General features: G+C 41.4%; 1 protein-coding gene and 3 non-coding genes across 10 annotated transcripts in view; 1 reads left to right on the top strand and 3 right to left on the bottom strand.

Moving 5' to 3' along the window:
• Positions 1-3,515: 3,515 nt before the first annotated feature.
• LOC114432161 (ELKS/Rab6-interacting/CAST family member 1-like) overlaps positions 3,516-13,557 on the bottom strand; it is a 104,318-nt gene continuing 94,276 nt past the window's right edge. For 6 of the 7 annotated variants that reach the window (XM_028399993.1, XM_028399996.1, XM_028399997.1 and 3 more), the window contains one exon: positions 4,149-5,118. In XM_028399993.1, the coding sequence (XP_028255794.1) occupies positions 4,981-5,118 (138 nt within the window). In that variant the 3' untranslated portion in view covers positions 4,149-4,980. Of the gene's footprint in view, positions 4,079-4,148; positions 5,119-13,557 lie in introns of those variants that run through there. The other variant, XM_028399994.1, reaches the window with a different exon arrangement.
• On the top strand, positions 5,650-5,721 carry trnae-cuc (transfer RNA glutamic acid (anticodon CUC)). The gene has a single exon. It is a non-coding gene; the product is annotated as a tRNA-Glu (tRNA).
• On the bottom strand, positions 8,802-8,874 carry trnak-cuu (transfer RNA lysine (anticodon CUU)). Its single transcript has one exon. It is a non-coding gene; the product is annotated as a tRNA-Lys (tRNA).
• trnal-caa (transfer RNA leucine (anticodon CAA)) lies at positions 9,198-9,308 on the bottom strand. Its single transcript has 2 exons — positions 9,271-9,308; positions 9,198-9,232 (listed from the first exon to the last, which is right to left on the bottom strand). It is a non-coding gene; the product is annotated as a tRNA-Leu (tRNA).

Here is a 13,557-nt window from a genome sequence, read left to right as displayed (position 1 = left end):
CAAAGTGAAGCCAAAGATGTGAGTCCTTCTTCTAACCAGACAATGGAGATGAGCTGTCAGTGCAAAGGTTCTCATCATTACTTGAACCAAAACCTTCACCTGGAGACCACAGATGCATAATCATTGTTTTCTTTTGAACAGGGGCCTGAAGCTGCTGGTTCAGGGGCCCCTTTTGTCGTCTGAACCCTCCAATATAGCCTGAATGTGAAGTGGACAGTAGAAGAAGAAGAGGACGTCATCAGCACATTTAGACTGTCCGTGGCTAACAGCTTATTTTAGGGAGCTCCCCTCTCACATTGTTTTTATTTCCTCTCCAAAGTTTTTCCTACCGCTCACTGCCTCCTTCTGTCCCTTCCATCTCACCACTTCTCTCCATCCACTCCTCCCATCCTCCCCTTCCAGCTCAGTAATTTATTTACTTTACAAACCATTTATTAGTGACAATAATGCCAAATCTGCAAGCAAAAAGTAAACCAACAAGAAAGAGTTTATGCCTTCAAACCACAGCGGAGGGGATTCATTATTTACCCTGAATGTGTGTTTTTAAGCTGAGCTGCTGTTTGTTTTGGTCTCGGCTCCCCCCTCTCTCTCTCTCCTCTCTCTGTGTTTTCTCTTTCTCTCCGTCACCCTCTCACTCTTTTTCTTTTCAGCCATGTGTGATGTGATGTGTGATGATTGAAACCACATCGTCCCAAAGCCAACGAAAGCCCTCCCCGCTTCCTTTGCAGTCACTCAATTTTTATTTCTCCTCCTCGTGTGTCTCGCTCACCCCTTCCTCCTCCAGCTCCTCCTTCTTCTATATACCATCCAGCATATATTGAAAGACTGGCACTGGACGTGGATAACACGTGTTCAGATGTTATCTCAAGGACATCTCTGTGTGTTTTTTTGCTCTGAACCTCCACTATCATCAGCATCTTATCCAGACTTGATCTTAGTAAAGAAAGGTGTGGCGATGGAGTGATAAAGAGACAAAAACAAACCAAAATGAGTGAAAACTTCCTAAAAACACAACAATATCGCAGCGTTTTTTAACCGCATCGAACCAATTAAAAGCCAAATTATTGGAAAAGTTCCCTCTGTGAGCAGCAGTTCTCAGTCTCCTGTGTGGTAAACTCCTCCCCTCTGGTGCTCCCAGCTGGATAAAACAAACACAACTTGTGTGGATCTATGATACTCTATATCACACACCACATACCATAGCTTTATACCGATTATTGTGTTTTCATCATTTCACTCATCTTTTAATTTTAAAAACTGTGAAATCTTCCTATTCTGTACAAACAAAGAGTCCAAAACACAAAAAATATCACATTTGCAACAACAAAACCTGAAAAACTGAATAATATAGGATCTCTAGACTGTATCTATGGGTGACCGTCATCCAAAAGGTACCTGAATAGCTGACTTTAGTGAGAGGCTCCAGCCATCACCTTGTTGGGCTGGGGCTGAGGGAGGTGCAGTCACAAAAGCAGAACACCTCTCATTGAAAGCAGTCACACACATTATTATTCAAAATGTTTAGTCTTAATATACTTAAAATGAGCGAGTCAATGGAACCCAATACTAGTTTCAACATGGGAGTCTATGGGGACTGACTCACTTTTAGAGCCAGCCACCCAGAGGCCACTGGAGGAACTGCAGTTTAATTTCTCTTAGCTTTCACAATTCATTTTTTTAAGCTGTTGGTGCTCTCCGGAGTTTTGCACACATCTGCTTGTAGTAGCTGTTGGCAACCACTTGGTGGTAGTTTTAAAAAACATGTGGAACAACTGTAACTACAGGTTGTTTGTGTGTGTGTTATTCTGTGCCCTCTATTGACACGAAAACACACCATGTACACAATGAGTAGAGCGTTATTTTGTACACAGCCAGCCTGTCTTTGTAGAAGCTAGATTATTCAGCCAAGCCAGCCGAGCTATGCTAAAATTAGCCTGCATTCACACTAATACATAAGTAGGGCTGGGCAATTAGTATCCTTAAAGTGATGAAACACACAGTTTAAATAGACACAGACAACACGGTCTGCTGCACCTGTGTGTTGAATTAACCTGTTACAGCTGAAGTCTTTGATTTGCTCCAGAAAAAGGGTCATGTGACTTTGATAGTAACAACATACTGATTGAAGTAAACATGTATGACTGTGTCCTAGTTTATGTGTTAAAGCAAATACTGCATGTGTGGGTCTGTGAGACCTAACTCTCCAAGTGGACTCGTAGTATTGTGACACCTGTGAGTCCACCATCGTCTCCTGCTTCACATGTATTACAATGAAACTTGTGCATGTTAGAATTATCAATACATATGTTGTAATGTGTAATTTCAGGCCAACGAGTGGAAATCTGTGATCTGGGAGCCACAGCAGAGCTGAGATGATGAAATGATGTCCAGTGCTCAGTGGGCTGTGTCTCCATCCACCTCTGCCTCACTCTCCATCACATAAATCAGAGCCACACAGGCGTATCTCTTCTTCCTCTCCTCCTCCTCTCTGTCCCGTCCCTACTGTCTCCCTCCACTGGCTTTTATTAGGACAGTAGATGGAGAAAGCAGAACATGATCCTCTGCACAAACCCCAGCGCAGACACACGGATGAAGCGTTGCCATATGTGACCGTAAACACCGGCGTATATGCTACATTTACAGACTGTCAGGAGTCAGTTCTCAGTGTGAAAAACAGGATGAGTGTAACAACCTGATGATGTTTTTGATCCCTGAGTGGAAAACTCTTTACAGGGGGGAGGAGGTCAGGTGAGGGTCAAGGTCATCCAACCTGTGTGTGGGTCTGTTAAACTAGATTTTCCACTTGAATGAATCCTGACTCTCAGCCATATTAATAAAGTGTTCGCCCATAGTTTTATCCTCAAATCTTCATTGTCCTCATTGGCACCATTTGATCGGACACAGGACGGAGTGTCTCCAGGCTGGACAGGATGAGGACTTTCTAATGATACTGGAGTATGGAACAATGTCATTACTGTGGGCGGAGAGGAAAAGAAAGAACATGTGATAAGATAAGAGAGCTGTTCAGTTTGTATGTGAAAAGAGAAGATAGAGAGAAGGTGGAAAGGATGGGAGGGGTCACCAAAGAGTGGGGAGGAAACAAAAGATATACAAAACTGTTCTTTAACTAATGATGATGAAACTACTAACCTTTGAGACTAAGGGTCAGAGGGCTGCATAGATCATTTAATACATGAGAATGAATACTGGACATCTCTAAAGTGATCAGAGTGTTGTGTCTCCTGCAAAACTGAAGCAAACGTTGACTCATCCTGCACTAAAAGCGTCTACTAACCTTGTGTCCAATAATGTCCCTGTCTCTGTCTTCTTTTCCCTTCAGTTTGATTCATTGTCATCTTCTTCCTCTCTGTTCATGTTATGGGTAAAATCCACAGTGACTGCTGGCAGTATGCTCAATGAACCATCAGAGCAGTCTGTCTTTACAGTCATTTATTTTCATATAAGTGGACAGAAGCTGTAAGTCAGAAGTCAGATGAGGCAACAGACAAAACAAATTAAAGATAAATCCATATTTTATTTCATTCTCTCATTCCAATGTTCAGTACACATGAAATTAACAGTGAGTCCCATTCATCAGCGTTCCCAGTGACAAACATCATCAGTAAAAAACAGACAACAAAATACTGAATTTACAACACAGGCTCACATCTGACACTTTTAGTTCCAAACACCATCCATTTTTTAAACTTTGCATAAAGTCTGAAGGATCAGTAAATATGTTGAACAAGTCATTTTTATTATTTTTTAATTTTTTGCCAGGTGTCCAATCAGAGAGAGCGCAGTGTATGTAAATCCACATCTTGAGGCTTTGTGTCCACCAGGCCTTTCCTTTCTTTCTTCACAGCGCTGAACGGCTCCTATCTGGACTTCACTCACAGCTTCAGCACAAATTTGCTGAAACAATGTGAGTGCTGTAACAATCATGCTAAAGCTGTCAGCGCTGGGGGAAACATGCAGGGTGTCGTTTCCTCTGATGAAGGGGAAGAGACTCCTGGTGGACACGGAGCCTGGTGGAGGTGCAACAAACAGGTAACAGCATACTGCTCATGGAACAAACCTGTGGTTAGAAAAACAACACGTTATGTAGCATACCAACCAATAGATGACGACAACTCAATCAAACAAGATTAGTGTTTTATATATATATTATGAGGAGCAAAAAAATATATATAACATTTATTTTATATCCCCGCCCTCCCAGGAAAGAAAGAAAAGGTGTTTTAAAAGCTGAAGTTAACTCTTGAAGGGATTGTCATTAAAACTTTTGTTATCTGAACTCAAACGACACAAAATGTGGTTCTGTGAGGTTAAAAAGAAAAATCGACACCATTTATGTTTTAATAAAGGGAGTATTGCGAAAATTATCGAGCCTTCCTTTCATCAAAAACAACAGATCAAAGTGTCGTGTTCCCCTGACGAAAGCAGTGCGACTGTTAAATTAAACATCCCCCTTTACAATTTACACAACTATCTAGAGATTACTGCTGAAGGAAAACTACACGTTGGGACGTTTCATCAGACACCTGAAGAAAAAACAAAGAGAGCAGCAAATGATGTAAAGAGCCAAAGGCAGCTGAAATAAACACACGTTTGTATCTGAACCAATCAAACAACTATGTGGCAACGGCGTGTAAGTCTGGCGTCAGACAGGAACCTGGCAACCCCGCGCTCACCCTTCTTTTAAGGTTAAAAAAATATTTCCACTACCGTGTTTATTGCCAGGATACAATATGGCCGACAATGAATTGCATGCTAACAAAGCACTTTGAACCGAAAAGAACTCTGCAGAATATTTTTTAGCACTAACATGATTTCTTTTTTTTGTATTTCTGTGAAATGGAGATAAGTGAAGAGCAGGAAACAGAAGGGAAGATCTTCCTGTCCAACATTTTATCAGTGGTGAGTGTAACCTCTGCATGCTAATGAACACACCTGTGTGTGTGTGTGTGTATTAGTCTGTCAGCTGCTGTCTTCCAATGCATTCACAACTTGTTCCAAAATGTCGGGGCATCGGTCGGCGATCTGCTGCAGGACCTGATTGGCGTACTCCTGAAGCTCCGCCCCCTCCCTCTCGCACAGGGCTAACTCCGCCTCCAACTGTCAGAAAGACATAAAAACAGAACCAGGAAGATTTTACATATCTTTTTATCAACGAGGAGACAGCGTTTCTCTGTGGTGTGTTTTAGGGAAACATAAACACCCTGGTGGTCTAGTGGTTAGGATTCAGCACTCTCACCGCCGCGGCACGGGTTGGATTCCCAGTCAGGGAACTTTTTTGTAATGCTTCTTTCTGTCACACATTCCATTTTGGTAAAAAATCATCGGCAAGAAAAGATTTAATATTTAAAGATTGATACAGCTCTCATGTCTGTAAAGAAAATGTGAAGAAGCAAACTGAATTGAAGCAGCCAGTGTTACTTGAGTTGAACATAAGTCAAGCCACTCTAACGACAGGCTAACAATTCTGAGGCTGTTGGGTGGTAAAACTCGCTAATGACCCATTGTTCCTCATTAAACAGTAACAGTTAGAACTGGTGAGTGAAAAACGATCGGGATTGCTGTCGACCTTCATTGATGTTTAACCCAGCCTCATGAAAGGTCTAGGTCAGGACTAGCTGGATTCTAAGCTCCCTGGTGGTCTAGTGGTTAGGATTCGGCGCTCTCACCGCCGCGGCCCGGGTTCGATTCCCGGTCAGGGAACTCTTTTTGTTCTATAAATTTAAGTTAGCTACAACGACATAAATTATAGCATGTAACTTGGATCTGAATACAAAAAAATCAACTGAACCAAGTTTGTTTGATCCAAAGCAAGACGACCCCTAATAGCAGACCAGTTTTTACCTGTCTGGTCTGTGGGCAGTCTACAATCTTCAGCTAAGCTGCATTTGCAATGATTAGTCATTAGTCATATGACACTATGAGGGTATAGTTAAAGAACCTTTCATGAGATAGCCTGGTGGTCTAGTGGTTAGGATTCAGCGCTCTCACTGCCGTGGCCCGGTAATATTATATTATGTATGTTATATATTGTTTAAAAATGACCCTGAGCTTTTCACCTATTGACAAACAACTGTGATTTCTGTCCTGTATTATAACTATTTTGTCACTTAAAACCTAGACCAGGTCTGCATAAACCAGAAACTGTAACCAGTTGATCATACATGTAAACCCAGTCTGACCAAGACTACAAGTTGTGCCAGCCCATGATTGACCTGTTTGGTCCTGGAGGGAGGGAGGTCTACAGTCTTCAGGTCTGTATGTACTATGCTAAGTTAAACTAACTAGCACCTAGCTATAGCAAACATGAAGGCAGTCTATTTTACATCAAAATGTCAAACTATCCTGTGTTTATCCACAAAAATAAGAAGAGTGAGGAATGAAAAGAGAACAGTACAGACAGAAAAACAGCCCTGTGTGTGATCAAAGAGCATGTTAAAGGTAACACACACACACACACATATCAAACACTGTAATCTGAAAACACCACATTAGAGTTCTTTCTGTTCACACAGAGTGGAACATTTCTGTGAGAGCGCACTGATGTTATTTTCTTTGGCTGCGGCCGAGCTGAGACGTCAAACCAAACTGGCTTAATGACCAATACATCTGTATCAATAAGAGTGCCGTTCAAACAGCCATGTAACACAAGCCCGCATTTATGTCTGTGTGTGTGTGAGGCCCGGGTCAGATATTGGCAAATATTCCCTCGTTAAGTCTTAACCTCTTCCCTGTGCTCTCATCTCTCAGCCAGCGAATCTCTGAGGTATTTTACATTACAGTGGCCTTATTCATGTGTAAAACTGCTGCAAGTAATAACACTGTTAATGATTAATGAAAAACTGCACAATAAATCACTTACAAATAGAGCTGATTATCTGTAGATCATGCTGTTATGTTATTTATAGGAGATATGTAACAGTTGTGGTGGACGTCTACCATGCAGGGACTGAAAGACGCTATCAGGTTGCATTTTGGGAAATACATGATGTGATTAAGAGCTTGGCACATTGTAGAGAATAAAAACATTGTTCACAAACCCGCTGCTTCGGTTTTGACAATTTTGTTTGTAAAATCTGCCTCTGGGAAGGAGCCAAACCTCAGGAAGCAACAGCAAACTGCTGAAAGGGGCTTTCAGTCATTTTTAGTCACAGAGAATATGGATCCTTTTGTTGTATAAGCTGGTCACAAGGAAAGTGGTCCACAGCAGCCATTATCTCTCCTACACTCAACATCTTCTCCAGTAGATGTTTCAGAGATCAGTGTAGTTAATAGTGGACCTTTCTCTAGGTCATCCACTACCTTGCCTACAGACCTCACTGATTGACATTTTTTTAGGAGCTGGAGCCTTAGGATTGGAGCCACTTGTTTGTTTCTTTGTCTTTGGTTACATTCATGGTTACAGTCTCCTGGAGAGGTCTCTCAGGATCCACCTTAAAATGTCTGATTCCCCTTTGAGCCTGACACTACTGAACCCACTTCTCTTTTAGCACCCAGAGAGCTGGCACCTGGTTCTCTCTGTCTGAATCCAGCAGCTTCTTCACTATGCTGCCATGTCCTCATGGACCTCCTTGGGTGATAAACCCCAGAGGTTGTGGATGATTGCACATAGGCGAAACAGAAAAAACAATACCCTTTAAACTCACACAAAAAGCTCTTATCACCTTTGACCTTAGATCAAACACTTCACTTCACATTAGCCTTCTTAACCAAAACCACGAAATAAAATGTTGGATTGGCAGAAAGAGGGAGACGAGGGTGAAGACAGAAACTGATGAGTTAGTGAGGAGGTGAAGGACAGTTTGAGGTGTTAGAAGCAATGAGGCTTGACCGCTCCACTCTGTGTGTGTGTTGTTTGGCCCAGTTCTGAGAGGTCCATTAGCATCAGACAGCAGGGAACCACCTCCCCATTACACGCACACAACAGAACAACAACTCTCACTGACTCACTCACTCATTCCAGGTGATGTAAGTAGGAAACGTGTGGAAAGCTATGAAACAATTTTTTGGCATTTTCATTCGTGAAGAAAACAACAACTCAGCTCACTTTTAGTACTCACAATCAGATTTAATTCTGAGTGCGTAGTCCACATTTTATCACCGTTATCTCCTCTAAGTTTTATCTGCCATCGCTGGCTACACCTTGATTTTTTATCACTTCCACTCTTTTCCATCCTCAGCCATAATCATCAGCTACCTCAGGCACATGTGTGTAACTAGCTACATCTCCTACATGTCAGCCTGACTGTGTTTGCACGTAATTCACCTTAATGGCTTTGCATTTTAGCTGCAATCCTCCAGAAAAACATGGCCGTAAAGATAAGGACATGAGACGATTGAGAAGAGATAAATGGTTGAGTGTGTCTCTGCTGTCTTCTGCTCTCTGACTCACACAGCCTTGACCTACACCAGAGAAAACACACTAGAAAAGGTGTTTAAAAGTCAAACATAGATCTAAAATCACTGAGCCTTTACCAAAACCTGCACTGGAACTTTATCCATGCATTTACATTCTGACTCCTAATGATGCCTTCTTTAAACATTGTGTTACTGAAACAAGCACTTTTAGGTCCCAAGCATTTTTTTTGTTTAAAGGCACTGTTTTTTCCTAGTTCAGTGTACTCTACATTTGTGGAATTGCTTGAAAATCCTTAATGATACTGTTTGACAAGCCACACAAGATTTCAGCAAGTTCTAAGCCAGATTATTATAAAAAAAAATTATTTATTTCATCTGTGGTTGCTGAGTTATTACTCATGTCTGTACCATTGCAAAAAGGTCAACGCCCAACGTGGGGCTCGAACCCACGACCCTGAGATTAAGAGTCTCATGCTCTACCGACTGAGCTAGCCGGGCTGTGTGATGGACACAGGACAATGTGTCCTGCGTCCTAATGTGCTTTGAAACCACACCTCCATCTGGGGACCCAAAGTTTGTAAAGGAGTGCCAGTAAAGGAGTGCCAGACTCTATTCCTTGAGTCTGGCACTATACTCTGTGCTCAGACTACCGGGATGAACAGATTCAATTAGATTTTTGTTGTCAATCCTGATTTTTGAAACAGACTTCAGTCACTTTGGTAAAGGATCCTTAACAGGATGCATATCTGATTTGTAGCTGTGCATCATAAACATCTATTATGAATCTGATAGACATAAAAAAACACATAATTAAACAATCATGTCAGGAGTGGGATTTGAACCCACGCCTCCATCTGGAGATCAGAAATCCCTGTTGTTAAGAAGGAAGCTATCCTTGAGTCTGGCGCCTTAGACCGCTCAGCCATCCTGACACTGAAGATGCAAATCACCACCTTCCATGAAAGTAATTCATCTGATATTTTGACTTAAAACTGAAACAAAACTGCATTCCTGTCAGTTATGATGTTGGAAAATAGCAACATTTATGTCAAAATGAAGAACATGGGCAGAGGACTGGAGGAAAATCATACTATTCTTTCCTTCTGCTTCTATAGTAGTTTTCTAGAGTAGTTTTTCTCTATAGAAGAGGACTGTCTTTAAGGAGACTTGGGTGTTCCTTTGTTTTACTCCTTAAACATCTAACTCGTGTTTTCCACTCTAAAAAAATCTTCACATACACTTGGACCAATTTGGGTGTAAAAAGTGTCTCCTTTTGTTCTCACTTCTTTTACATGACATTGTTTAAGTGCAAACCTGTCTGTCTGCTTCCCCTAACAGACCTCATTATGAAGCTCGGTTGCATCATCCTTAAATCATTATAATTAACCTGGCGAGAAACATGCTACAACATCACTAATATGAAAGATGGCCAAAAACTGGAAAAACAGGGCCCAGCTTTCCTCAGAAACTAATCATAATCTAATCATTCTATCTGCATTCTACATTCAATCCAAGTCTCATTTATGGAGCAATGAAAAATAAACAGTTGACAGGTATGAGGTATAAATTTGGACGTTCTCATGCAATCACAGTGTGTGTGGTCAGAGTCGTCACTCCTGTAAGTCTGCGTGTGTGAGTATAGGTGTGTGTGATGCAGCGGTTTTGATATGGCAGGTGTGTGTGTGAGTGCTCAGCTTGAGGTTAAAGTGTGTGCTACACTGAGGATTGTGGGAAGCTGAGAGATAGACGAAGGTGCATGGTATGGTGTGTGTGTGTGTGTGTGTGTGTGTGAGAGAGAGAGAGAGAGAGAGAAAGAGAAAGAAGGTTTGTTGAAGATGATTTTTATTGCAGCCATTAAAGCTCCATTATCGTGATGGATCATTATCTGCTTTATTGGGGGCCTGGAGACACAAACACAAAGAACACATCCACACACACACACAAGTTATCAGCTGAGAGCAAGCATTAGGTTGAGGTGTATGTGTGTGTGTGTGTGTGTACACTGACCCCATGACATATATGGCAGGGCTTGAACCTCTTTGCAGAGGAATGCTAATGTTTTCTGAAGAAACCATAACTCAGCACACAGATAGAGACAGAGAGATTACCTCACAGAGACAGAGAGGAAGGAACAAATGGCAAAGAAGGAAAGAGAGAAGATCAACAAAAAAAAAATATATAAGTGGATCAGTCCATCTTTGAGCAGAACTGCCAGCTGTCTTCTTCTAATGTTTCTTACTAGAGTTTTAGTTTATGGTCTCTGTCCACTGTTCATTTGAAACATTTTTTTACTTCTCCCAGGGTTCACAGTTCTGTAAATCATCAGTTTCTACAGATAAGATGCTGACGGGGAGGCCCACTGACACAGTCATTCATGATGTTGATAAAGATTCTCAGTCATCCAGGTCATTTTTATTCAGAAAGTTGAAGCAAGGCAACTGGACTCGTAGAGTTCATTCATTCATGATGTGATGATTGATGATTAATGGACAGTTTCTGTTACTTAAAACCAAGAAAATATATCTCGAGAATGAAAAGTGACCAGTCTACAAAGGACTGATTCGCTATTTAACAAGCTAGCAAGTTAACAAAATGGATCATAAATGTAGGTGTCATTTAATGATATGAATGCAAATCTTACAAAGGTAATTAAAAAATGTATTTAGGACAGACTATATGGCAGTTCAGCTTTGAAATTAACACTGTAATTTACAAGTAAAGATGGGAATAATTTCTGTGATGAAACCCCAAATTTACAAAAAAAATACAAAATAACATTGCAGGATATGAACCTTACAGACATCTAATGCAAACATTCCCCTTTAGCCTGAACCAACTAGCCAGGGTGTGTCTGTAGCCTAGCATGGACTGGCTTTTTGTCACTGTTTAATAAAATATCATTTATTGCCAAGAAATGGTTTAAAGACCAGAGGAACTGTCATGTCTGTTAGCTCAGCCTGGCATAACTACTGGGAACAGTTGGAAAGGACTATCTTGAGCAGGTGTTGGCTAAGTCCCTGGTGGTCTAGTGGTTAGGATTCGGCGCTCTCACCGCCGCGGCCCGGGTTCGAACACCTTTTGTTATATAAATTTAAGTTAGAATAGAATACATAAAACAGAATGTAACTATGTCGCATAGAAAATGTCAAAGAACCATCTGAACCATCAAAAAATGAATTCAACCAAATTTCTGTTTGATTAAAAGAAACCTGTTTTTAGTGATTTTGTCTGTGGGAGGTCAACAATCTTTTGATAAACTAGATGGGATTAATAGGTATAGGTATCAGGCATGTGACACTATGATGAATGGCCAATTCTCGGTCAAGGAATGTGAACTTAACCTTTAGATTTTTAGCTGTTGACAAAAAATTGTGATTTGTATCATGTGAAAGATTGAGGCACTGAAAATTCAGATCAGGTCTACATACACCAGAAACCCAGACAAACCGAGCTAGGTTTCAGCTGATCATGACAAAGATAACAACTTCTATGTATGGATACATATCTTATTTGTAATCATACAGTGTCAAAATAAGGCAAATCTGATGCACACAAACAATCTCATTCAAACACTTTAGTTTCCTTTAGTGGGCAAAGAATGGGGGAAGAGAATTCTGTGTAAAAGTATTGTCAGGAGTGGGATTTGAACCCATGCCCCCATTTGGAGACCAGATACTTAGGAAGGAACACATCCTTGAGTCTGGCGCCTTAAGCTGGATCCATACTCCGCGAGACAAAGACATTTTTCCCCCCTGCAGATGTTACGCCCACAAAATGATGTCATTTTTTGTCTCTGACCGCCCGCTGATCCGCACTCCTGTGCACAGGGTCCGGGCCGAACTTTGTCTTTCAAGGCTGTGCGGCAACCATGCTGTGATTGGTCGGAATTTATTGTGGGCGTGATGAAAGTGGAGAAGCGCAAGAGCCTCTCCAGGTATATAGGTAGGTGTATAAACAGCACTGATTCAACAGATTTAGATAAGACCATACTGGTTTTGCATGATGAGCAATAAAAGAAAGAAAGGCAAGTCAGGGTGATTTGTCACCAATAACTCCAGACAGCCGTTCACACATACCAGATGGTGACTGTTATTACCATTCTATATACTCCTACATACCCGGGCATAATAGGCTCGTTAACAATGTCTGTATATCTTTGCTATTGTTACTTTTAATGTCGCATCTTCACAGCTCATCACCGGACAGTTTGAAGTATCGCATATTGGAACACAGTAGATGTGCAAATGTGGTCATAAAGGCACAAACACTGAATCTTTGCTATTGTTACTTTTAATGTCGCATTTTCACAACTCATCGCCGGACATCTCACGCTGTTGCAGGCACCCTCTCTGTATAATGCCCTCTTGCCATGGCACAAGTCCTTGTGGTGTGTTAAAAAACTCAGTAAAGTCTTTCCTTATAGTTTAGTGGGCGGGCCGTATGAGGAGTTCTGCACACACGCGTCTCGCGGAGTATGGTACCTCAGTGCGGAAAAGACCTTTTTTTTGTATCTCTTACCACCCGTGGAGTGCGTTCTCCGCTCTTTGTCTCGCGGAGTATGGAACAGCCGCTCGCCCATCCTGACACAGTGAAGGCTTTGACCACCACCTTCTAAAGTGGTGTTAAATCCAAACATAGAAACATTGTTAAAAATTAAACATGAACATTTATTTCACAATAAGAAAACCATGGGTAAGAACTCATATTTGAGACATGATACAAACAAAGGAGGTTTTAACAAGCTCCAGACTCTTCAACAGCAGCCCTGATCGGTGCTGTAGAAACAGCATTATGAGTAAGAGCAAAGGGATAAAGCATAAAAGACCTATATAGACTTTTCTAATCCCCATCCCTCTGCTGGTCTTTATTTAAAACATTACGCTCTAACAGGCTTAAAGGCATACAGTCACTATACGTACACTGCCTTATAAGTTGGCTGCCTGTACTCCACCAAGCCCAAAAGCAGCAAAATCATGTGATTGAATCTGTGTGTGTGTGTGTGTGTTCTGTCCGGTACAGTACAGTCGTAGTCCTGGCAGCTCTGCTAATAACACATCCTAACGAGCTGTAGAGGGAATAGAGTTCGAGGACTTCTTACCAAAACTGCTCCTGCAGGACTAAAAACACTGCCCTAACATCTCTGAAGCAAAATCCAAGGCGAGTGTGTTTTATAGGCAATTC

This window comes from Parambassis ranga, chromosome 2 (assembly GCF_900634625.1).
Source record: "Parambassis ranga chromosome 2, fParRan2.1, whole genome shotgun sequence".
Classification (NCBI taxonomy): domain Eukaryota; kingdom Metazoa; phylum Chordata; class Actinopteri; family Ambassidae; genus Parambassis; species Parambassis ranga.
The sequence above is the reverse complement of the archived record's forward strand: the minus strand, read 5'-3'. Positions and strand labels throughout refer to the sequence as shown.